This window comes from Macaca fascicularis, chromosome 7 (assembly GCF_037993035.2).
Source record: "Macaca fascicularis isolate 582-1 chromosome 7, T2T-MFA8v1.1".
Taxonomy (NCBI): Eukaryota; Metazoa; Chordata; class Mammalia; order Primates; family Cercopithecidae; genus Macaca; species Macaca fascicularis.
The window spans coordinates 73,283,012-73,308,410 of record NC_088381.1 but is presented as its reverse complement, the minus strand read 5'-3'; the positions used below and the strand labels follow the sequence as shown (position 1 = coordinate 73,308,410).

The window sequence follows — 25,399 nt, the reverse complement described above, 5'->3', positions numbered from 1 at the left end:
GAAAGCCAAGGGATTGAGGCCTGACAACTATGACTCTGTGATTGATGGCCTTGGGAAACCCAAAGACAGGGAGGCTCCCCACCTCAAGCAGAGTTGCCCTTGTGGGTAACTCTGCTGCTATCCAAGGAACTGTGTGGAGTGTGGAGTGGGGGTCCTGTCTTCTAGCCTGTGACCTTCATGTGCTCGTTGTCCCTGCAAATGGTCCCTGGCAGCAAGCTTGCCCTTGCCATTGGCCCTGGGATGCTGGTGCTAGGAGGGACCCCCAGGTCAGCTCCAATCTGCTTTTTGGACAGGTGAGGAGACACCAGCAGCCAGGAGACAAGGGACTCACCCCAGGCCACACAGCAAGAGCCTCACCTGTAGCTGGAGGTCTTGATCCTATCCTCCCCAGACCCCTCCCAGGCCCCAGCTTACCTGTGCCCTTTTTACACGTGAAGGGGAGGTGGTAATTGCAGGGAACATCATTCCACTCGCCCTTCTCGTGCCAGATCATCACCACACAGTCCTCTCCGGCGGCAAAGAAGTTGTCAGGCTGGTTGGGGCGCCAGTTCTCAAATTGCTGTGGGTGGGAGTGGGGAAGGAGTAAGGAGGGGGCAGGACAGTGTGGGTTGGCCTGCTCCGACTGTCTTCCCCATGGAGCCTCTTCATCGTCTCCTTTCTCTTTTAGCCCCAACTTCAGGCTCATCTAATAGCAGCACAAAGGCTGCTGGGAGTCTGGTCAGGGCTGTTCTAGGGGCCATGGAACCCGGTGGCTCCCTAGAGAATCAGTCACACAGCCTGACTCGGGTCCTTCTCAGGAGCTCAGAACCCCCGGGACTCACAGGCCTGTACATGAGCTGATTCCACTCCTCTTATCCAGAAGGGCCAACCAGGGCTGACCACATTGGGTAGGGATGGATGGTAGGAACATGGCTCTTAAGTCTGGCCTCTGCCTACCAGGAAGTCCTCCCAAGGCTTATCCTTCCAGCTTTGCTTCAGGACAAAGAGAATCACTGGGTGCCTGTACCATTCACTTGGCATCTATGTTGCTTTCTGTCTGTCTCTTTGAGTAGACTCGAGTCCAATATGGGCAAGAAACCTCTCTAAAGCTTCCGTGTACTTCTCATGGTGGTGGCTATTATTCCTTCATCTCCTTCCCGGCTCCTTCCCTTGCCTCATGCCGTCATTGGCTCAATCTGTCCAGCCCCGGGCTGGGTTCCAGAGGCAGAGATGAAGGAGACAATCCCTGCCCTCAAGGGCTCCCGGTCTAACAGCCGGTCAGTGAGTGTCTGCATGGGGTTTGAATGCATCTCTCTCCAGGGGTCTTTATCCCACACCCTGTCCTCTGGGTCACCAGCTGTGCCTACAGCAGAACTCACCATGGGGTGTCCATCTGACCAGCGGAAGTCCCCTTCGATGGTCCTGTCGTTCAGGCCGATCCACTGGTAGTCTTGGGCATTGTCTGGGGAAAGGGTGAGGGTGTCAGGCCTCACACTCGACACGCTGGGGTGTCTGAGAAACTTGAGCTCATGGAGGCAGAGGGGATGGAGGAGGGAAGGAGGTAGGTGGGCTCCTAGGAGCAAGCCACCTGCTTCTCAGGTCCTCACAAGGGGCTCAGCATGTGCATGCTCGGAGTGCACTTTGGGCCACCTCTCTAAGCTGGCATGGACAGGTGACAGCCACAGCTTAGTTTTGGGCTGACTCTGGCTGGCATTGGGTCTGCCCTGGGTGCAGCCAGAGCTACTGGCCCCAAAGACCGCTGTCTTCTCTCTGAGAGCTCAGACCTCCCCCAGGTCCCTGTCCTGCAGTCTCACGAGGCCCAAGTCTGCTGCCTTCTGAAAGGTGAGGCCCTTTGCCTACACCGCCACTCTCCTCTCAGGCTCCAGAGGCCCTGCTACACTCACTGTTGACAAATTCCTGCTCCTCGGGGGTGACGATGCTGCTCAGGTGTGACTGCTGCTCCCGACACCGGCGCTCAGCATCCACCCAGGTCTCGCGGTCTGGGAAGTGGCGGTAACAGTGGCCCTGGTACTTGGTCCAGCCCTCTTCACATACCTCCTGGTCTGCAACACAGGTCAGAGGCTTGAAGGGAGGGGCAGAGGCCACCAGAGGATGGCAGATGCTGCTAGTCTTGTGGCATAGGTTCCTGCATTCACCCCACCTTCAATGCTGTGCCCTCAAGGGAAGGGAGAGGCACAGCTGGAGGGGGTTCAGGTTGGAAACTGGTCTGGTCCCTGGGAGCCTCTGCACATGCTTCCACTCTGGAAAATGCCAGGGGCCCTTTCCTTCCCTGATGCCACGCCCTCCCTGCTCACCCTCTCCCAAGCTTTCCTCCTCTTGATGCCTGCTCTGGTGGGCCAGCAGAGGTCAGCAGGCCAGGTACAAAGAGGTGGGAAGGTGGGAGGTCTTGAGATTTAAGGCAAGATTTGAGGCTCTGAGGGGCTCCAGGGAGAGAGGGAGTGGAGCTGTGGGGAAGTTCGTGGAGGCAATGAGAGCTGGTAGTGCTGGGGCATGGAGCGGAGCTGGCAGCTTCCTCCCTGCAGAACCTCAGTGGGAACAGAGGAGCAGAAATAAGTCTGCTTGGGGTCCAGAGAAGACTCAGAGCTCTAAGGCTGTTGATCAGAGGTGGCTTTAGTTAAGCACACTGTGCCTGCCTCTTGGGGCAGTCAGATAGCCCACTGGGGGTCTGGGATCCAGGGGCCCTGGCTTTTTATTTTGGGGGTGAATGGGAGGCGGGGAGGAACTTCTCTCCTCACAAACCTAAATTTGTAATGGGTTCTGAGTCTGGAGAAGGGGCTGGCTTGGAGTTCTTGGAGCCTGGGGGATAGGCAGAACCGTGCTGAGCTGGCTCACTCAACTTTGAGAGAGCTCATTCTTAGTGTCTCCTCCCAACCTCGCCTTCAGTGACATCATGTTGACAGCTTTAAACTGGCTCTAGTGGAAGCATTTATACCTCAGGAATTGGCAGATGCTACAATCAGGGCTCCCTTCTCCTCTATGAGAGCTGCTTGTTAAACATCTGCCAGCACAGCGTGGGACAGAGTGAATTCCAAGGCCCCCCTTCTTCCTTCTTCCCCTGGGGTCTCCTAGGTGGAGGGCCACGAACCCCTCAGGCTACATGGTGGTCTCCCTGATTGGGTGCCACCATAGTCTGGCTGTCCTGGAATGGAAGGACCAGTACCCGAGCCGAAGGAGTCTTAGGCTGAAGGGGCGGATGCTTGGCAAAGTGGGGGAGAGACAGTTGGGACAGTGGAGGGAGAGCAGAGCAGGGGGGTCAGCAGCCTGAGAAGAAAGAACAGAGCTGTGGGATGGGCCGTGGAGGCCTCTGGTGCCTCAGCTACGAACGTCTTCCCGAAGGGATGAGGCTGCAGTCGTCTGGAAAGAGGTGGAGAGGCCTCAGAGTAGCTCAGCACTCTGAAGAGGCCAGACATATCATCTTAGAGCTGACTTAGGGGGTCAGTTTTTGGCCCCTTCCATGGCTGAGGGCTGAGCTGGGCAGGCAGCTCTGGGAGGTGGGTATGGGAGGGCAGGGCTGTGCAGGCTGAAGGTTCTTAGGAAACAGAAATAATTCCAGGGAGGCCGGAAGAGGCAGCAGGGACAGAGCCTGTGGAGTGGTGAGGACTCAGGATTGGAATGGGAGAGGAGATGCAGCCCTGCTTAGCTGGGCCCACAGGCCCAGGGCCAAGCTGGGTGGCTCTGTCACCCTCTCTCTTCCCCATCAGGGTACAGAGCCCTATGAGGGTCCTGCCTCATTCCAGCAGAGCACACTTCTCCAGTCTGGAACCAAATGGCTGTTGTCGGCATGGAAGTCTCAGACTCTTCTACTCTGTGGCAAATGTTTTAGTATCATGGGGAGAAAATCCTTGTAGTCTCTGCTTCCATCCCAGCCAAGACCCCATATACCAATTTCTTGGGGTCTTCGGGTGAGGATGGAGGGTGGGAGGCCGCAAGGGAGTAGAAGTGTCCAGGCTTTTTTTCCCAGAAGCCTTAAATTCATCTACCAGTTTGTAACCTTGGCAGTGCCTCAAAGGAGTATGAAACCCAAAACTACCCCTCCCCACACTGCTTAGGACCAAAGGGAGACTTCCCAGGAGTTTCAGCTGCTTTCTGGAAGTTTCTGGGAATCCAACTTGAGAGTTTATTGAAAAGGGTTTTAAGCCCCTACATACTTCCAGTTCTCTCTGGGCCATTGAGACAAGCATCCAAAGGTCCCATCTCCCCTTTTCTGAGCTGGAAAACCCCCGAGATCCAGAAGGCTGGTGGAGAGACTAGGAAGCACCAAAGGTGAGAGAGCTGAGGGCTCAGTTTGTCCCTGGGAGGGTTCCTGGTGCACAGCTCCTTTTGGTAGAAGTGGTGGCCCTGCCTAGGTGCAGAAATGGAGAGGTTGGCAAGGCCCAAGAGAGGTAACTCAGCTTCTTCCCCTTGTAACACAGTTCTGTTCTCTCTGGCCACCCTTTGCCTTGCACAAGGGAGGCAAAAAGGAAGCATAGGCTGGCATGGCATTGCCATGGCAGTTGTCACAATAGTGATGAGAAGAAGGTAACATGCAGTAGTCCTTGCTCATGCATGACTTGAGCATGCTGGTGACATGGGAGATCTCAGGCAGACCAACCACAGCTCTCACCCCAGGAGAAGAGAAAGGCAGCTTGGCCAATGTGGCACAGTGGCTCCCAGAGCCATGAAGGAACCACAGAGCTCCCATGCCCATGACCACACTGAGAAGATCCGTGGCTGTCATCTGGAATGAGAACCAATTACTCCCACCCCATAGCTTCCTTCAAGACAAGTGCTCAGAATTAGCCCTGTCCTCTGAACCATACACCAACCTCAGTGGTGGCATCAGTAGGTCTGGAAGCCCTGGAAAAAGTCAGATCAGCCAGTGCTCCAGAAAAGGGTTTTCAAGGAGGAGAGCAAGAAAAAGAGTGGGAATCAGTGGGGCAGACTTTTCAGTTGTTGTCCCTGAAATGGCTCTCCAGATGGACCTTGGGGGCCCCAGCCAGGGCCTGGAGCCTATCATTAGGAGGGAAAGGTAAGGGAGGAGGAGTGGGTGCAGCAGTTAGTAACATTAGCTGAAGCCGAGACGGCCCTACCGATCTCACACAGGTCCCCTCCGTAGCTGGGAAGGCATAAGCATGTGAAAGAGTCGATGGCATCCACGCAGGTGGCTCCATTCAGACAAGGGCTTGAGAGGCACTCATCAATGTCTGCAAGAAACCAAGGGCCACCATTAGGACTCCTGCCGGCAACTCCAGCCTCACAAGCACTGTGGCCTCCTTTTGAGTGGCCAGTCCTCCTGCTCTCCAGACCCCTGGGAGGGAACAGGCTGGTTTTCCTAAGAACTGTTGCTGCTGCTGCTGCTGCTGCCATCTTGGAGTGCTGAAGCAAAGATCCAGACAAGGGTTTTCTTGGGCATGTGTGATTCTTGATTGTTAAACTTGGAGCACTGGAGCCAAATTTCCCAGTGGTTTGAAGAGATCTGATATGTCTAAAGCCAATTGCCTTTTGTGACAGTGAACATAGAGTTCCTCCAAGATGCCTTCTCTTGTGAATATTTTGAAAGACCATGGATTCTGAAGTGGTTACGAACATGGTGGTGAGCAAGGAAACTGAAGTCAAGTTCTTGAAGTTTGGTTAGAAGTCTTTCTTTTCCTGGCTTCCTTTGTAGTTATAACCCAGAGAAAGAGGGCAAGGCTGTGTGGGGCTAGAATGAATGACCTCGAAATGGTCTGAAGAGTGTAGATCCACATGAAAATGGCAGCATGGGATGTTCGCGTGAGACTCATCAGACTTCTAGGGCTGCAGATATCTTCTTTGTCTTCAGTAGATATGATTTTAGAATGTCTTCTGAAAATGAAGCCTGAATCTTTCTCTCGGGAGAAGGATGGAAACCCTGTCCAACATTTCCCCATATAATCTCCTTTCAGCTTAAGGCCCCAGATGGTGGCTATCTCCAGGGAGACACAATTTCCAGATGGACTCCATCCTGGCCAGTGGGAGACAAGCGTTTGGAGCTACAGAGGTGGTTAGCAAGTGGCCGCACAACAGCACTGGCACCAGTCTGGGATACAGGCACATCCCCATCCTCTGCCTCTTTTCAGATAGGCTCTTCTTCTCTTCTGTTCTTCTGGTCCTGAGATATCCTTTCTGATCAAACTTCTTTGTGGTACTTGAATTGGTAAGTCATTGGCCATTGCCTCAAATTTTCATGAATTAGTCAAGGTGAGAGCTAAATCTCCTCATCTGGTCTTTCTGCATCTTTCTGAGAAACCAGAGACCTGGGGGATCTCTTCTGCCTTCTTTGTATTTGTACTTCAAAGGTTCCTGCTGTTTTATCCCCCCACTTCATTTCCTCCCCTGGGAACATGATAAATAGTATTATGAAGCTCCTCTTGCCAGGAGATCAGTAAAATTCTGCAATGAGTGGGTTTTTCCACTGGCTATGGGGCACCATGACATGTTGTTTGAAGATACTGAGCCTCAGTATGTGCACCTGTGTTCACACAACCTTCCAGATCCAGCGACAAGTCTGTAGGTGGGCTCTGCAGGACAGGCAAGCCCTGTGGTGGGAATAGGATCTCAGGGTCCTAAACATGTGCCAAGACTTAGTTCTTGCCTCTCATTAGAGCAGATCAGACCTTAAAGTCAACCTTCTGATGAGATGGTAAAGGCACTTTCCTCTGAGTCCTTACGCTGGTGCATAGTAGATATCTTCTAGGCCAGAGGCACATTTGTGCAACAGGTGGCCTGAAAATCCCCAGCTCTCAGGCATCTTGCTCATCCCACAAAGCTCCTAATCTCCAGTTGTCAGGCATCTCTTTCTTCCCACGAAGTCTTTAGCTTCATCTCAAGGAGTGCACACCATGGACTAGAACCAACAGTTCCAAGTTGGAACTGTTCCAAGCAAACCCAAAATGCATGGAGGAACAGACTGAAATCCCAGCATGCACTTGGATTCCCAGCATGCCCCAGGATTCCCAGCAGCAGCAGTAGCAGCAATAGGTCAGGCCAGTCGGCAGGGCAGAAGCTGGGGGCGGCTCTCCTGCATGTTCTGTTTTGTCCATTAGCATCATTATGGGAGATGGGAAGCACTGGGCAAGGGGAATTAAGCAAATGTAGGTGCTAAAGCAGTTGTACAGAGCAGGGAACAGGAGTGGCCTCTGGGGAGAAGAGCAAAACATCAACACTTGGGTCTCTGGCAGCCCATGGGAGAAAGGGCGGGAAAGGAGAGATGCCCCAGTGGAGGGGCATCCAGTTGTCCCAGAGGCTGATTGCACAAAACCTGCTCCCAGGCTGCCCGAGTCGGGGTGAGGGGTAGCGTTGCTTTCTTTGTGTTTGACCAGGGCACAAAATCTGAGAAGGCTGCGGGGACTGAAGGAACAAATTCCGGGGCTCAGAATTTTTTTTTCAGGGACCTGGATTTACAGATGAGGAGGGAAAGAAGGACCACAATCCTGAAAATCAGAAAACCTGTGTTTGCCATCAGGGTAGTCTGGAGAGGCTGAGTCAGTATCTTCAGCAGTGGGCAGAAGGCCAGGTGTCTGGCGTGGGGCTTTCTTACTAGCTATTTTGGCCTGTGGTGCCTCATCTCCTCTTGCTCTGGCTATAAGAGCCATTCTGGCCCTGCATGGCCCATCTCTTTCCGAGAAGGGCAATTAGGACGTCTTGTGGCTTCTGGAACTGGTAGAGGAGTTGGGCTGGGCCCTGCTGTGAATGCAGTGAGGGATCCCAGATAAGGAGCTTGCAAGGGGAGGGAGGGAAGGGCTTTGGGCAATGGGCAGGCTTCACAAAGAAAGAGAGGAAAGGGAGGAAACCAGTAACTCTCAAGAACCTCCTGTGAGCCAAGTGCTGACTCACACATGTTCTCCTTCATTATCCTTCCAATGGCCAGGTGGCAAGACATCACCATGCCATTTACAGGTGAGAAAACGTGAATTCTTTAACATGTTTGAGATGTAAAAACAAAACAGAAAAAGAAAGAACAGAAAGAAAACAAGTGAGGTGACTTGCCCAATCTGGGTGTTGGGGAGACAGAGCGGAAGAGATGGAGGAGTCAGGAAATGAGACTGGAAGTTGGCTTCTGCCCCACGTGGAGGGAGAGAGACACTGGAGTCCTGGACCGTCCGCACCTCCTTACCACTGCTGCTACAGCAACCCAGGGCTCACCCATCATCACTGAGCAGGGACTCTGGGGAGCATCAGGATTCTCAGGGTCCTCTTCCCACTACTATAACCAAAAGGGCTGGTTTGTTCCTGAACAAGGCCCTCCAGCAATATCTCTAACTTGGGAGAGAAAATAACTGAAAACCCCTGATAAAGCCTAGGAGAGTAGAGATAGTTGCAAAGCATCACGTGGTTGTCTGAACTGGAGACCTCAGGCCTCTACCTTGAACAGATCTTGTCCAGCTTTTGCCTAGATCAGAGCCCAGGACCTCCAAGTGAGTGAGAGTTTATTTGCTCATAAAAAATGCTGAATGAAGAGCGATGCAGGTGCTTTTACTCAAATGATACTCAACTAAAAGGGTTGCCACTCATAAAGACTACAATATGAATAGAACTCCTCAAGTTGTTTAGTGCACACTTGTGCAGCTGTATGGGGTGACTCTGGACATAACTTTCCTGGGCAAGGATGGGGGAAACCTCTCAAGAAACACAGATAAAATTTCTCAATTCAATGGATGCTCTGCATGCTGCAAAGACCTGGGATCAGTCAAGATGAACAGACCTGAGTCTGCCTTTCTGGTTGTCTGTTACACAAGTGAGAGAAGGATTAGAAAAGCATATTTATAAGCTCTAATTTGGTTTTAAGATAAAATAATTAAATTAAAAAGTATAGGTCGGGTGCTGTGGCTCACACTTGTAATCCTAGCACTTTGGGAGGCCGAGGTGGGTGGATCGCAAGGTCAGGAGTTCAAGACCAGCCTGACCAACATAGTGAAACCCTGTCTCTACTAAATATTCAAAAAATTAGCCAGGCGTGGTGGCGGGTGCCTGTAATCCCAGCTACTCAGGAGGCTGAGGCAGGAGAATCACTTGAACCCTGGAGGCAGAGGTTGCAGTGAGGGGAGATCGTGCCACTGCACTCCAGCCTGGGTGACAGTGCAGGACTCTGTCTTTAAAAAAAAAAAAAAAAAAAAAGACCAGGCGCGGTGGCTCATGCCTGTAATCCCAGCACTTCGTCTGCTGAGGCAGACGGATCACGAGGTCAGGAGATGGAGACCATCCTGGCTAACACGGTGAGATCTCGTCTCTACTAAAAATCCAAAAAAAATTAGCCAGGCATGGTGGCGGGTGCCTGTGGTCCCAGCTACTCGGGAGGCTGAGGCAGGAGAATGGCATGAACCTGGGAGGCGGAGCTTGCAATGAGCCAAGATCACGCCACTGTACTCCAGTCTGGGTTACAGAGCGAGACTCCATCTCAAAAAAAAAAAAAAAAAAAAGATTATAATGTATGTTATCATTATTTGTACTGTTTCAAATCTTTTGTATTTTAAAGGTTAATCTTGAATATAACTTTAATATCTTGCTTTTTTTTTTTTTTTTTGAGACAAGGGTCTCACTGTGTCACCCAGGCTGGAGTGCAGTGGCACGACCATGGCTCACTGCAGTCTCGACATCCTGGGCTCAAGTGATCCTCCCACCTTAGCTTCCCAAGTAGCTGGGACAAAAGTTCTGGGATTACAGGTGTGCACCACTGTGCCCAACAATATCCTGCTTCTTAAATCAATTAGTTGCCTATTAAAATCTGCCCAGGAACTTTTTGGTTAAGTCAAGAATGTATACTTTGTATTTTCACTTGCAACCCTGTATTTTCATTTGCTTTGAAAACATTTCTTTCCCAGGGATAAAGATTTCACTGAAATTCAAACATCTCTCCTAGACGAAGAGAGAGTATAAGGTCATAGATCAGAGCTTCAAACCTAGAAAGTGAAAAATAGCAGCAAGATAGGAAGGAGACTGATTAAGTTTAAGGTCATGTCCTCCTAACAGAGGAGATAGGAGAAGTCCGGATAGCACCAGTGCTGACTAGAAATTGGATGTGAGATCTGGTTAGAACAGTATTTTTCAACCTTGGCTAGCACATTAGAATTACTGGAGTAGTTTTAAAAAATATTCTTATTTAAAGATTTTTAAAAAATACCAGTGCTGAAGTTCCTCTTTAGACCAATTGAATCAGACTGTCTCAGAGGCGGCCCAGGTTTGATGCTTTTTAAAAGCACCCTAGGTGATTCTAAGCTGCAGCCAGGATAGAAACCTGAGTCTGAAGCCTAATTCCCATGGCTGCTGTCAGTAATGGAAGTGGCGAAAGACGCTGCTGTTTTGAAGTGGGTCAGAATAGAATAGTCTTGCTTTTAATTGCTAAATAATGAGTATTCATTAAATGGATCTTGACTTTTTTTTTTTTTTTTTTTTTTAATAGAGATTGGGTTTCACTATGTTGCCCAGGCTGGTCTCAAACTCCTGAGCTCAAGAGATCCGCCCACTTCAGCCTTCCAAAGTGCTCAGATTACAGGTGTGAGCCACCACACCCAACCTAGATCTTAATTTGAAGTCAAAAGTACTGATTGATAAAAGTGCTTATCAGTTATCAATCAGTAACTTATAACTTATGAATAACTTATTTATGGAAGACTGACTAAACAAGATGACAGTAATTGTCAATTTTTTTTTAAGGGCTAAATACAGCTTCTGACCCCCTTGACCAGGTGGAAGTTTTCCCTGAGGATTCAAATATTAGTGCAGGAATCATGCTGCATTTTACTCCCTATGGTTCCCCGAGGATACTGATCCATTTTTTTTTTTTTTTTTTTTTTTTGAGACGGAGTGTCACTCTGTCACCCAGCCTGGAGTGCAGTGCAACAATCTCAGCTCACTCAACCTCCGCCTCCTGGGTTCAAGAAGTTCTCCTGGCCGGGCGCGGTGGCTCAAGCCTGTAATCCCAGCACTTTGGGAGGCCGAGGCGGGCGGATCACAAGGTCAGGAGATCGAGACCACAGTGAAACCCCGTCTCTACTAAAAATACAAAAAATTAGCCGGGCGCGGTGGCGGGCGCCTGTAGTCCCAGCTACTCAGGAGGCTGAGGCAGGAGAATGGCGGGAACCCGGGAGGCGGAGCTTGCAGTGAGCCGAGATCGCGCCACTGCACTCCAGCCTGGGCAACAGCGTGAGACTCCGTCTCAAAAAAACAAAAAAAAAGAAGTTCTCCTGCCTCAGCCTCCTGAGTAGCTGGGACTACAGGCGTGTACCACCACACCCAGCTAATTTTTGTATTTTTAGTAGAGATGGGGTTTCACCATATTGGTCAGGCTGGTTTCGAACTCCTGACCTCAGGCAATCCACCTGCCTTGGCCTTCCAAAGTGCTGGGATTATAGGCATGAGCCATTGCACCTGGCCCATCCGTGGTCTTTTTAACAACCTGTGGTTCCTGGTTCTGGTGCAAGACAATGGTGGGTCACCCGTGGAGACTGGCCACTATCTGCAGTCCTTCTGGAAGCACTTGAACCTTGAGCTAAGTTGAACCGGAGTGACCTGGGACCCCAAGGTACAGTCATGGGAAAAGAGACCCAGGTTTTATGCTGGTCTGATCCCCACCACTCACTCTTTGGACATGCTAAAGCTTCTCTGAGCCAGTAGAATGAGAGATGGGGAAAGGGAAGCAATTTTTATTAAATGCCTCTTCTGACCAGATGCTGTACGTGGGTGATCTTCACCCTCACAGCAGCAGTTCTCAGCCCTGGCTGCACATTGGAGTAGCCTGGGAGTTTTAAAAAGCCTCAATGCCAAGGCCACAGAACCACTTCAATCACAGTCTGTGGGGGTATATCTCAAGCATCATAATTTTTCAAAGCTGAGAACCATTACCATCAATCCCTGTTTACAAATGAGGAAAATGAAGGCTGGGCTGTAAGTCTTAAATCTGACCACCTCGGATTCCTTAGCTCCTCCGCAGTCTGGCTCCCCTGAAGTCCAGCTTTAGTTTTTTGAGACCAGCAACTGGTTGTTATGTTCAAGAGGGAGTTTCTTATTTAGCCAAGTGTGTTAAACACATGAATTAAGGTATTGATTCTTGATTCGATCCACTTACTCAGTATAGTTAGGCAAATTACTTAACTCCTCTGTGTTCCAGTCTCAAATGGGGGTAGTTACCAAGCTGCTTACAGAGCCGTCTGGGGAGAAATCGTGGGAACAAAAGCTCTTTGGAAATATACATGATCACAGAAACACTGTCCTTACAGCAGAACAGTTACGGCCCACTGACACTTACTTCTACTAATTTCAGGGCTGTCAAGAACATAAGCCTTGCTTTGACTTCTGATGCTAGTGTCAGATTTTTGCCTCAAGTATCAGGTTGAGAAGGATTTGCCAAGAGTGGAGTTACCCATCAGGGGTGAGTGATGGTGGGGTGCAGCTACTGTCCCTGGGGTCACTATAGCCCAGTGGAACTGCTGCCCCCTTCTGCAGTAAGCCCGGGACCTTCCCTGGATAACCCACCCTCTCTGTCCTTGGAGCCCACACGTTGGGGAAAGAGTGAATGAATATCTACCCTAATGCTTGTTTATATGTACATATATAGTTACTGCATATGTACCAGGTATACAGCATGTTTATATGATATATAATAATATATAACGATGTATTAATTTGCATGTATATTAATATATATAGACACAGAATTCTTCTCTGTGTTTGATGTAAAGGCTATCGAAGGATAATTGCCTGACATGAAGTTTACCTGGAAGTGATTGTTTTTTCCCCAGGATTCATTTTTTTCAGTTTTGCACATGTCCCAGGGGTGACCCCTTTTATGAAAGGCCCTAGGTCTCTGATTCTTGACTTAGGAGGGAGGCTGGGGATAAGGGCACTGGGGCAGTGGGAGAACTAATGAAAGAATATGAGCTTGGTGATAACTGGGCATTTCTTTCCTCAAGGGTGGTGATGTTGATGAGATGCCCTCATGACCACGGGCCTCCCGTGTGTCCATGGAACAACAGGTAGATTCTAACCATCTCCTTCCGGGGTCCACCTCAGATCAGAGGGTCTCCAGGTCTCCACCCATCCCACAGGCTGCTTCACCCATGGCTAAGGACAAACAGGCTCATGGTGGGTGCCTGGGCAGATGCGCTGCTGGGTTACAGCTGCCCTACAGTCACGAATCCCTGTGCTGGGTGATTAGCACTGTTTGTGTCATATCCTTCAAGGCAAGAAGGGGACCCAAACCCCATGCAGACCCAAGCATGGAGGCAAGTTGGTGGGGTTCACTCTGCATGATACCAGACGGTCCCACTCAGAGACTCCTCACAGGAGCGGAGAGGTGTGACCCTCTGTATTTAATACTCACCCCATGCTCAATATTTCTTTGAAGTCTCATCTCCAAAATTCAAGCACATTTTTCATTCTACTCCTACAATAGTCATTGGCTTGATACAAAAATACTTACCAACTTAATTACTTGACTCTTTTCTCCTAAATCTAGACATTTGAGAAAGCTGAGCCATGTCTGTCCTGTGGTTTCTGCCCCTGATATGTCATCATGCAACTCCTTCCCAGCCCGAGAAGCCTGAGCCTCAGTGGACCTTGGTTGCCTCCCCCTGCCTGGGGACCCTTTGGGGGATGAAGGCGTCTGTCCAGCACCTCCGCCCGCACTCTCCACGGCCAGTGAGGGCCTTACCTATGTTACAGTGCTCGCCAGTGTAGCCAGGGGGGCACAGGCATATGACATGACCCTCTGTCTCCTTGCAGGTCCCAGCGCCACAGGGCTCCTCTGCACAGGACCTGGTGGGGGCTGCAACCCCCAGGGGAGAGGTTGAGCATCAAGAACACAGTCACCTGGCTACCATGGCCCCCAAGACCTCAAAGTTGGGGCATGAGGTCCCTGAAGTCCACGAGGCTGGCTTTGGGTCAGCACTTTTCCGGGGCCTGTGTCCCTCCTGGGCACCTGACCCACAGCATCGGGGGGAGCTCTCCAGCTGTGAAAGCTCTCTCAGCACAAAGGAAGGTACAAGGGACCCCAGAGCAAAAAAACAAAGGAAAATCAGCTATGAGTGCCCACTGCCCGGCATACGGGGTTATGTCACAGTGAGACAATCATGACAGTACAGGAGCCCCTTTGTACAGGGATGGGGTTGGGGATGCAGAATCTAAAGCCAGATAGCCAAATGACATTTCATAGTTCCTTAAATTGTGCAGGTTTTAACCCTGCACAAAATAAATATTCAGCCACAAACACCATCAACAGATTTACTCTCTCATCTCACACTCACTCCGGGGCAGGGTGCATGAGCAGAATTTCTAGCACTAGCTAAACAGTCATCCTTCTCTCCCTGTGCCAAGTACAGATAGTTGAATTCACATGTGAAAACTCATGGACTGTAACTCTGCTGTAACAATAGCATCACTAATCTTTGTAAGTGTGCACTGTATGCAGAGTGTGATGCTAAGTGCTTGCTTTATCTATGTTTCTGTTCTGCTTAATCTTCCCTGGTATAGTATTATCCTACTCTTGTTACAGATGAGGCTCAGAGAGGTGAAGACTATTGCCTGAGGCTGCACAGCTAACCTGTGGTGGAGCTATTCTTGGAACCTTAAAGCTACGCTCTCTCCTTCTGTGCTACAGTAGCCTACAGTGTGAACTACCCGAGCACATTTAAAGGGGGAAAAAATTCCAACAATACCTGCAACAGTTGACTCTGATTCACCTGTCCATTCTGGAGAAGCTGGGATGGAAGCATCTGTTGGGGAGGTGGCTGTTTCGGCTGTGTGAGTCTCTTCTCCTGAGTACAGGAGGCTTGAGGACTCAGTTTCTAGATGCGCCTCTGCAGGGCGCTGGGTCTGCTGGGTCCACTCAGACTCTGGGATGCTGGTGCTGATGACAACGCCCAGCCCCGAGGTATGACCAGACAAGTCTCCGCTGATTTCAGTCCTGTCTCCAGAAGCCGTGGGAGTGGCTGAAGGCAAGCCTGGTGCCTCTGTCCCCACATCACCGGTGGTGGTAGATTCTCCACTCACTTCTGGGGAAGCTGACGGCTCGCCTTCTTGAAATGTCAAAGTGCTGCCGCTCACTCCTAGGCCAGAGGATCTCTCAAGGTCAGCTTCATGGAATGCAGAGGTGGTTTCACTCAGATCAGGTGACCCAGAATCTTCTCCGCTGGTCTCAGGGGCAGCAGATGCCCCAACTCCAGCCTCAGGATAGGCGGACGTCTCACTGCTAGATTCTGGGACTGATGACACTTCTACTCCAGACCCAGGGAGCACTGGGGTAGCTCCACTAATGTCCCCAGCTGCGGAGGCTTCTCCACTGGACTCAAAAAGCTGGGGTGTGTGTGTCACAGGAGGCCTTTGGCCAAGTTCCTGAGAAACAGTTGGTTCAGTAACACCCTCCATGAACTCAGAAGTGATTAAAGTAACTTCTGGAAGTCCCGAGGCCTCTCCACTGGTGCCCATGGCTGCAGAGGATTCTCCACTTACATTGGTGGTGCTGGCAAAATCCCCACTAAAATATGGGGTACTTGGTGGCTCTCCACTGGGCTCTACCAGCCCGAACTGCAGCCCGCTTACGTCCAGAAATCCAGAATGGTCCCCAGACATGTCTGGTGCTCCAGAATGAGTACCACTGAGTTCTAAAATGCCAGAAGGCCCTTCTCCTGCCTCTTGGGCTGTTGGAGCCTGGGTTACAGATTCCACCAAAGTTCTATCTACAAGAGAGACAGTGGGGAAACCAGATGGAAGTCCACTGCCATAATATGCTCCCGAGGGCAGGCTGCTCCCAGTCTCAGCTCCAGAGGATTCTCCACTGACCTCAGCTATGCCAATTGGCAGGCCACTGAATTCTGGAGTCTGGGATGTAAACCCACTGGAATCGACTGTTCCAGAAAACTGTCCACTGACATCCGCCATCCCAGATCTGCCTGACAGATCTGCCTCTCCGGAAGGGAGGCCACTGAGTTCCACAGACCCTAAGCCTTCTTCTTCTTTAAATGTAGTAGGGGTCACTTCAACCAAACTGGTGTCCATAAATGTAATGCCAGAAGATTCACCGCTGCCACTCGTGGCACCAGAAACCAGGTCAGGGACTCCTGATGTTGCCCCACTGAACCCTGGTAACCCTGAAGGCTGCCCACTGAGATCAGGGACCCCGGATGTTTCTCCACTCAGGTCGGTTATGCCAAAGGGTTGACTACTGCCATAAGGAACCCCAGATGCTTCTCCACTAACACCTGGTTGTCCAGAGGGGAGCCCACTAAGCTCAGTCACTCCAGATGTTTCCCCGCTAGTGTCAGGAAACCCTGATGGCTGCCCACTAACCTCAGAAATTCCAGATGTCCCCCCACTGATGTCAGGAAACCCTGATGGCTGTCCACTGACATCAAAGAGTCCAGGTGTTTCCCTACTGACATCAGGAGACCCAGATGCTTGGCCACTGAGTTCAGTTCCTGAAGGAAGTCCACTAGCTTCCCCACTAATGTCCAGCTCACTGGAGGGCAGCCCAGATATTTCTCCCGCACCACTGATGCCAATGGTTCCCCTCCCTTCCAGTTCACTTGCAGTGGAGGCTGTGACCACTTCCACCAATGTAGAATCCACTAGGGAAACAGTTGGGAATCCAGATGGAAGTCCACTAAAGTCAGGCAGGCCAGAGGGTGGGCCACTTCCAAGGTCCACCCCAGAATACTCGCCACTAAACCCAGAGGGAAGGCCACTTGTTTCTGGAGCTTGCCCACTTCCTAGAGTTCCAGAAGGCAGTTTTCCCAAGTCCAAGTCTCCAGAAGCTGGACCCACCAAGTCTTCTTTTCCAGAAGGCAACCCACTGAGGTCCTCAGCTCCAGAAGCTGAAGTCTCTAGACCCTCCCTTCCAGAAGGAAGTCCACTGAGGTCAGTCCCTACTCCAGAAGCAGAGGTCTCTAGACCTTCTCCTCCAGAAGGAAGTCCACTGAGGTCCCCGACTCCAGAGGCAGAAATCTCTAGAACTTCTCCTCCAGAAGGAAGTCCACTGATGTCCCCTACTCCAGAGGCAGAAGTCTCTAGAACTTCTCCAGAAGGGAGCCTGCTGAGGTCCTCTACTCCAGAAGCAGAGGTCTCTAGACCTTCTCCTGAAGGAAGTTCACTGACATCCTCTATTCCAGAGGCAGTAGTCTCTAGAACTTCTCCAGAAGGAAGCCCGCTGATGTCCTCCACTCCAGAGGTAGAAGTCTCTAGAACTTCTCCTCCAGAGGGAAGTCCACTGAGGTCCTCTACTCCAGAGGTAGAAGTCTCTACAACTTCTCCAGAAGGAAGTCCACTGAGGTCTCCTACTCCAGAGGTAGAAGTCTCTAGAACTTCTCCAGAAGGAAGCCCACCGAGGTCTCCTACTCCAGAGGCAGTAGTCTCTAGAACTTCTCCAGAAGGAAGCCCACTGATGTCCTCTACTCCAGAGGCAGTAGTCTCCAGAACTTCTCCAGAAGGAAGGCCACTGATGTCCTCTACTCCAGAGGCAGTAGTCTCTAGAACTTCTCCAGAAGGAAACCCACTGATGTCCTCTACTCCAGAGGCAGTAGTCTCTAGAACTTCTCCAGAAGGAAGCCCGCTGATGTCCTCTACTCCAGAGGCAGTAGTCTCTAGAACTTCTCCTGCAGAAGGCAGTCCACTAAGGTCCCCTACTCCAGAGGTAGAAGTCTCTAGAACTTCTCCAGAAGGAAGTCCACTGAGGTCTCCTACTCCAGAGGTAGAAGTCTCTAGAACTTCTCCAGAAGGAAGCCCACTGAGGTCTCCTACTCCAGAGGCAGAAGTCTCTAGAACGTCTCCAGAAGGAAGTCCACTGAGGTCCCCAACTTCAGAGGCAGAGCCCTCTAGGATCTCAGCTCCAGAGGGCAGTTCACCAACTGTAGGAGTGCTGGACCACTCAATTCTCTCTTCATCCCCTGAGGCTAGTCCACTGTCCACAGGCAGGCCTGAGCCCACTGTGGAAGTAAGACCACTGGAGTCAAGGTCTCCAGAGGGCAGTCCACTTATCCTGTCCCCTGACAGCTGCCCACTGAAGTCAAGATGTCCTGAAACATCTCCACTGCCTATGAAGTCACCACTGACATCAGGGGCCCCAGATTCCTCCCCAGAGCCTGGCAGCTCAGTCCAGCTGGGCACCGGGGGTGAAGGTGTATACGGCTCTTCTGAGGCTGATGGCTCCTCTGAGGGGGACGGCTCTACTGAGGGGAATGGCTCCTCCGAGGGGGACGGCTCCACTGAGGGGAACGGCCTCACTGAGGGGAATGGTTCCTCTGAGGGTGATGGCTCCTCCGAGGGGAATGGCACCTCTGGGGGGGATGGTTCCTTTGAGGCAGTAAGCACTTCAGTTGCAGAAGGGCCTTCTGTGCTTTCCTCTGTTGCTGTGCCAGTGGGAGGCCAAGTAGGAAGGATCCCTGTAGGAAAGAAGGAAGAAAGATGAGGTGTGAGTTTATTAACTCTGCCCCATTTTAAGCTTATACATAGAATCTAAACTCCATTCTTTCCACAGTAAAATTTTTCTCTCAAGAGCTCAGCAACATGTCCAAATGCTTTCTTTCTTTCTTTCTTTTTTTTTTGAGGTGGAGTCTCACTCTGTCGCCCAGGCTGGAGTGCAGTGGCGCGATCTTGGCTCACTGCAAGCTCCGCCTCCCGGGTTCACGCCATTCTTCTGCCTCAGCCTCCCGAGTAGCTGGGACTACAGGTGCCCGCCACCACGCCCGGCTAATTTTTTGTATTTTTAGTAGAGACGGGGTTTCACTGTGTTAGCCAGGATGGTCTCGATCTCCTGACCTTGTGATCCGCCCGCCTCGGCCTCCCAAAGTGCAGGGATTACAGGTGTGAGCCACCATGCCCAGCCCGTCCAAATGCTTTCTAATGGAACTGTGTAAAGTGTCTTGGAAATGAAGAAAGGAAGGAAGGAAGGAAAGAAGAAAGGAAGGAAGGAAAGAAGGAAGGAAGGAAGGAAACAGGAGGATAGGGAGAAAGGAAGGAGGGAGGTAGGGAACCGGGAAGCCCCGCCAACTGCCCACAGGGACATGGGCTACACAGGCTGTACGTTGTGTGAGATGCGGGGGCCACCATCCACACAACCCACTGGATGTGGGGGCCTGGCCACCACTGAAGACCACCAAGGTCATCCTGCAAGTATTTCCACATTACCATCTTATTGATTTGGTCCCATGGTTTTCAAAGCTTGGACTCGCAGCAACAGCATCCTCTGGGAGCTTGATAGAAAAGCAAATTCCTAGACCTCACCCCAGCCCCACTGATTCAGCAACTCTGGGAAGGAGCCCGGCATGCTGTGTTTTAGCAAGCCCTCCCTGTGATGCTGGGACTCTTCAGTGTAAGAACTGTTCATTTTAAGCCATCCTTCTGAGGAAGAAAGGGCCAGGTGGTGATGTTTGTAAACATACAGTGACTTGTTTCCAATTCTGAGAACACTATTATAGACAATTTGAAAAATAGAGAAATGAAAAAAGGAAACCCCAAAATTCTAATTAATCAAGGCTACATTCTTTGCTTTAGTTCTTCTTTCCTTTGGCATTTGAAAAATAACCACACTGCATTTTAACCTTGTACGTACTTTGGGGCCTACTTCCCAGGTGGGGCCCCTGAGCACTGAGGGTGCTGGGTCCACTGGGCAGGTTTAGTTTGTTCTTGCTGAGAGGAGAATCTTAGAGGGGGAGGTGGGTCATGAAGAATAGCGGTGGTGCCATGCAAAAAAAAAAAAAAAAACAAAAGTTAGCTGGGCAGGACCCAAAAAAGATGATTTTTATTTTGATAGGTATATATGTATGTATCTATGTATCTATGTGTCTATCTACCTATGAAACACACCAGGATGACCATGTGTAGTCATAATATAACAGTTCCCTCTTAAATAAATTTACATTTCTTTCTTTCTTTCTTTTTTTTTTTTTTGGAGACAGGGTCTCGCTCTGTTGCCCAGGCTGCAGTGCGGTGGTACCATCTTGGCTCACTGCAACCTCCACCTCCTGGGTTCAAGTGATTCTCATGCCTCTGCCTCCTGAGTAGCTGGGACTACAGGTGTGTGCCACCACACCTGGATAATTTTTGTATTTATAGTAGACAGTGGGTCTTGCCATGTTGGCCAGGCTGGTCTTGAACTCCTGGCCTCAAGTGGTCCTCCCACCTTGGCCTCCCAAAGTGCTGGGATTACAGGTGTAAGCCACCATACTCAGCCCTACATTTCTTTTTTTAAAAGCAAGTCAACTTAAAGAAAAATACATGGAGCAAATGAAAGTGCAGATGGTTCCCAGATATGGCTCAAATCAGCAAGGTGGTCAGGAACTGAAGTCTAGAAAACATTTCTAGCGGGCTGCTGGAGCCACTTTCTCACTGGTACCTCCCCACTAGTGGTTGCCAGAGTCCTGTGCAAAGTCATATCCTGATGCCAAAGAGGACTCAGTCATTCTTGTCCCGGTGAGGGCGAGGAAGGCCACAGGCAGGTGTGACTGCTGGGTGAGGCTGCTGGCCAGACTCTCCCCTGCTCTACAGAGGCATCCTAACCTTCTGATATGGAGGGAGGCCAGGCTTTGCATCTCCAATGCCCAGAAGAGGGCCTGACACCACCAGATTGCTCTGGAACCATGCACAGAATGCTGATGCATGGCTGGATGAGTTAGTGGGAGCTTGGATACACTCCTTTTTTCAGATGCACATACCCCCAGGGAAACCGACTCTACCAGGTATACACATATACTACTGTACATTGTTTTAAATCAAGCTTACCCCAACTGGAAGCTGCTAGATATTAACAATGCTCTATGGTAAGGTTCATTTGGGACACACCACATCTATCACCTCCTCTTGGAGATTTACAGTGCGTATTAGCATAGTCAAAGCTCTGAGAAGGTCTGCAGTGAGGAAAGCTGTTAATCTCTGTAAGCCAGCATTTCCCAAACCTTAGTGGCCACAAAACACTTTATCCAACAAAGTTTAGGGACGCTGCTTTCATCCTGTTAAGTATCATCTGGTTTAATTGTGACAGGTGGAGTTCAGGAAGTTCTGGCTGAGGAGGCCTGGCCCAGAAGAGGGACATGGAAGGAGGAGAAAGGCAAGGAGACAGGTCACAGTCAGACTTCCAACAGTAACCCCCTCTCCGGTTCTTTCTCCCACAAGAGAGGGTTGACGTTAGGGTAAGGGTGTCAGTGAAAGAGGACAAGGTAACTGAGGGCCCTCTGATCAGCACAGTCCTGGGCATTTGGGGGTTCATGCAAGGGAAATAAGGGCCAGAACAGTAAATGTGTATAGAAGTATTTTATGAACAAGGCTGTTTTTGTCACTCTGCGGCAGGTCCTAGAGGCCAGTTGAGGTGGCTAAAGTTGCCCACAGCAGCACACCCAGACAGTGTCAGGGCTGGGGAAACAGCACAAATCCCAGGGAGGGAAACCCCCCACCCCACCAGGCACACTGTAGGCAGACGGGGGCATGCAGCTTCAGGGTGTGCCCCAGAACCCAAACCATACCAACCTGGCAGCGGGGATGTGCCCATTGGGGTGTAGGCTGGTTCCCATTCTGTCTGGTTTTCTGGCTCAGTGGTGAACTCTAGGATGGCAGTAGTCTCCCCTAAGGGTACAGCAGTTGTCTCCTCTTCTACAGGGACAGCAGCCACACCAGGCACCACTTGGGTAGCGATCCAGTCCTCCACACCAGAGGGTGATGTGGGTGTGCCACCCTCTTCCTCTCCTGGAGAAGGAACCGCCGAAACCCCTAAAGGAGATGTGGGTAGTGAGAGTGAGTCCCTCTTTTACCAGTGACCCGTCCGTGGCTGGCCCTTCTTGAGAGAGCCAGGGGACTCTGAGGTGGGCCAGGCCCCACCACCTAGTTCAGCGGATGGCTGTTTGCCTTCTCGCTTAGTAAGAGCCATCGGCACCAGTGATATACTATCCATACGCACCATCAGCAGTTTAGTTCCGGTGATCTGGGTCATCTCCCCTGCAGAATCGATCATACATGCCAGGCATTGCTATAAAGGCTTATGTATATAAAATCACTTTATCTCACAACAGCTTTATGAGAGAGATATGATTAATCTCATTTTACAGATGGGGAAACTGAGGCACAGAGTTACATGATTTGCCCAGGGTCAATGGCTTACAAATCGCAGATCTAGTCTTTGAATTCAAGCATCTGGTGCCAGACTCCATGCTCTCAACCGCTGAACAACGCTGCCGATCTTAGGGACAGGGATTATGTTCCAAGTGTGTCAGGACTAAAAATAGGAGGATGGTGCTTAAATTCCACGAAACCGTCTCGGCATTTGAAAGTGTGAAGGTAGGATTCATGGGCTGGGGGTAAGTGTTCTGGCGTGGGGGAACCAGCAGTGGGCGTGGTCAGCAAGGAAGCTGAACTGTGCAGGATAATATACAAGGCTGAGTTCACGGAGGGTCAGGAGTGGGTGGCTGGGGGTAGCATGGCTGGGAACTTCCTGGGAGGCTAACTGGCTTGGCTTCTGCTTCCCAGAGCAGGGAGACGGGCACTGGTACAAGAGCCTCATCAAAGACTCTGGGAGAGAATTGAACTTGACTTTTAGAGTCTGGCTGAGTGGGGCTGAATTTCGAATTTTTTTTTTTTTTTTGAGACAGAGTCTTGCTCTGCTGTCCAGGCTGGAGTGCAGCAGAACAATCTCGGCTCACTGTAACCTCCGCCTCCCGGGTTCAGGAGATTCTCCTGCCTCAGCCTCCCCAGTAGCTGGGATTACAGGTGCACACCACCAAGCCCAGCTAATTTTTGCACTTTTATCAGTAGAGACAGGGTTTCACCATGTTGACCAGGCTGATCTTGAACTCCTGACCTCAAGTGATCCACCTGCCTCAACCTCCCAAAGTGCTGGGATTACAGGCATGAGCCACTGCTCCTGGCCTTGAATTGGGTTTTAAAAGTGACCCTGGATTTCTGGGAAACTTGGGGACACTCAAGTTTTTTTCCCCTTAAGTTTATTTGAGAATAATTATAGATTCACAGGAAGTTGCAAAGACACTCAGTTTTGATGTAAACTATCTAAAACATGGCACAGGCTGTTATTACAATCTACATTCTGGTCCATGCACCCGGACCCTCCATGGACTATGCAGGAACTCATCTAATCAGAGCCCAGCAATTCCTTGGCTGCGGTCTGGCCATGCTTATTATATTGCTTGATGACACCACTCTCAGAAGTCCAATGGGGAGTGATGGTTGAAATGGTAGCATATCCATAGCATGGGTCAATAAAAAATATGAATCATCAGTGCTTAGTGAAGAATAATAGAATAATTTGACTAAACTCATCACAAAAATATTTGCAAGCAGGAGAGAATTTGACAAGGATGTTCAAGTTACAGGTTGTATAAAATAAAGCTGTATATTACAGCTTTACATATATATAAGTATACGAAATAAAGCAAACATTTATTGAGCATTTACTGTGTCCCAGGCACTATGCCAAGGGCACCACGTGCACTCAATTAATTCTTGCAGCTCTCTCTGAAGTAGGAACCATTATATCTCCATTTTCACACAGCTATTAAGTAGCAGAACCATAACTCAGATTCAGGTCTGCCTCATTTCTAGTACAGATAAATACCAGCTCAAGCCCTTATTTATCTCTACTTGTCTCTGGGGGACTTTAGAAGGATGACCTCGCCTTGGGGTCAAAGCCTGCGCTGTGCTGGTTTCAGAGCTGGTTCTGCCCCAGAGGGACTGACTTTTTCTTGCGCTGATGGATGGGAAACTGGGTGGTGGCAGGACGGGGTGAACCCAGGTCTCCAGACAAAAGGGGCTGCTGGAGCCGAGGCGAGGCTGCATACCTCGGAAGCAGAAGGCATGGTGCCGGGACAGTGGGTCCGGAAGGCCCGTCTGGTTAGGGTAGAGGTAGACCGTTCTCACGCCTGGTTTGTCCCCACCGCAGGCAGGCCTTGGGGTGACGATGGGGTAGCGGAGGCTGCCATCGGCCAGCCAGCCAGCATAGCACTTGTCCAGGCCGCGGCTCCAGGCTGCGTAGAGCTGGCCCGTGGTGGCCAGCGTGGCATTGTGAGATTCACAGAACTCCAGTGCTTCCTGGAAGGTGAACTGCTCAAGACGTGTGGCGAAGAACACCTCCCCTGGGGGCAGAGACGAGCGGTAGGATATGACCCCCCCACACTCAGGCCAGGTCAATCCCTGCCCACCCAGGACAGAGCTCCTCCAACCCTCCTTACCAGGGCTAAGACTCAGCCCAGCTCCATCACCCCTTCTTTGACCACTCTCCCTTAGATTTTCTGGAACCCTGGGAAATAGGTGACCACGGCTCTGGTTTGTACTGGACTGGGCTATCCTGGGACACAGGACTTTCAGTGCCAAAAAAGTCAAAATTCCAGTCAAACTGGACTGAGTTGTTTCCACAACAACTTTTCCTCCTTCCCTCTTTTCTGGATTCTCCAGTCACACTTAGGCATCCCCTTCCTTGGCTAAGCAAGGCGGCTCACCTGGGCCCCCTCCAATCCCTGTGCACCCCTATACCACTGCACTTAACACTGTGACTGCTGTGGACCTGCCCACCCCACACCCTGGGAACTCATCCAGGGTAGGGCTGGGTCGCAGCACCTAGCAATGCACCTGGTACCTATCCGGTTCAGGGCTAGGAGAGTTTACACTTACTGAACACCTACTTGTGCCAAGAACTTTTCATACATATCTCATTTAATACTCAAAAAAACCTCTGATGTACATATAAATCACTCCCATTTTTATAGACGAAGGAGCTGAGGCTTAGAGAGGTTAAGTGACTTGCCCAGGGTCTTGAAACAAGTGAGTGGCAATGCCAAGATCTTTCTGGAATACCAGCATTTCCAAAATTGCATTCAGTGGAAATTTGGTAATTTTCATGGAAATGGAAAGAAATGAAATAAAACAAAATAAAAGTCTGTGGTTAAAAATTGGGCAATGCTGAGTTAAAGAAAGTTAAGGAAGTTTTTCTTTTTCTTTCTTTTTAAATAAGTAGAGACAGGGTTTGGCCACATTGCCCAGGCTAGTCTCGAACTCCTGGGCTAGAGCAATCCACCCACACTGAGGCACCTCTGCCTCCCGAAGTGCTAGGATTACAGGTGTGAGCCACGGCGCCCAACCTAAAGAGGTTTTTTTGTTTTTGTTTTTACTGCAGGACTTCTCAGTGCCTTTGATTTGTGCCCAGGCACTGGGAATCTCCAAGAAGGAGTTGGTGTATATAGCATTTATTTATAATAAACTGAGATTTACCCACAGACCTCACTGCTTTTTAAAGGAACGGATGCTCCCCTGCAATGCCGGAGGAGACCACAGGAAACATTCAGTAGGAGAGCTGGGGCTGGATCTGAGGGAGGGCCTGGGGGCCTTCCTTTTCAGCAGGACCCTTTCCCACCTGGAAAGCTGGGTGGGATCAGGGGTGGGTGGGTGTGTGGTAACCCCCTCTCTTCTTTGTATCACCCTG

The 25,399-nt window shown here is 50.5% G+C and overlaps 1 protein-coding gene across 4 annotated transcripts in view; it reads right to left on the bottom strand.

The window, feature by feature from the left end:
• ACAN (aggrecan) overlaps positions 1-25,399 on the bottom strand; it is a 72,057-nt gene that overhangs the window by 1,421 nt on the left and 45,237 nt on the right. Inside the window, exons 10-17 of one of the 4 annotated variants that reach the window (XM_045395964.3) lie at positions 23,763-24,056; positions 21,445-21,684; positions 14,649-18,365; positions 13,646-13,759; positions 5,070-5,183; positions 1,884-2,042; positions 1,359-1,441; positions 415-559 (exon numbers count right to left, since the gene is read on the bottom strand). In XM_045395964.3, the coding sequence (XP_045251899.2) occupies positions 415-559; positions 1,359-1,441; positions 1,884-2,042; positions 5,070-5,183; positions 13,646-13,759; positions 14,649-18,365; positions 21,445-21,684; positions 23,763-24,056 (4,866 nt within the window). The remainder of the gene's footprint in view (positions 1-414; positions 560-1,358; positions 1,442-1,883; positions 2,043-5,069; positions 5,184-13,645; positions 13,760-14,648; positions 18,366-21,444; positions 21,685-23,762; positions 24,057-25,399) is intronic. The other 3 variants (XM_045395962.2, XM_045395961.3, XM_045395963.2) reach the window with 3 other exon arrangements.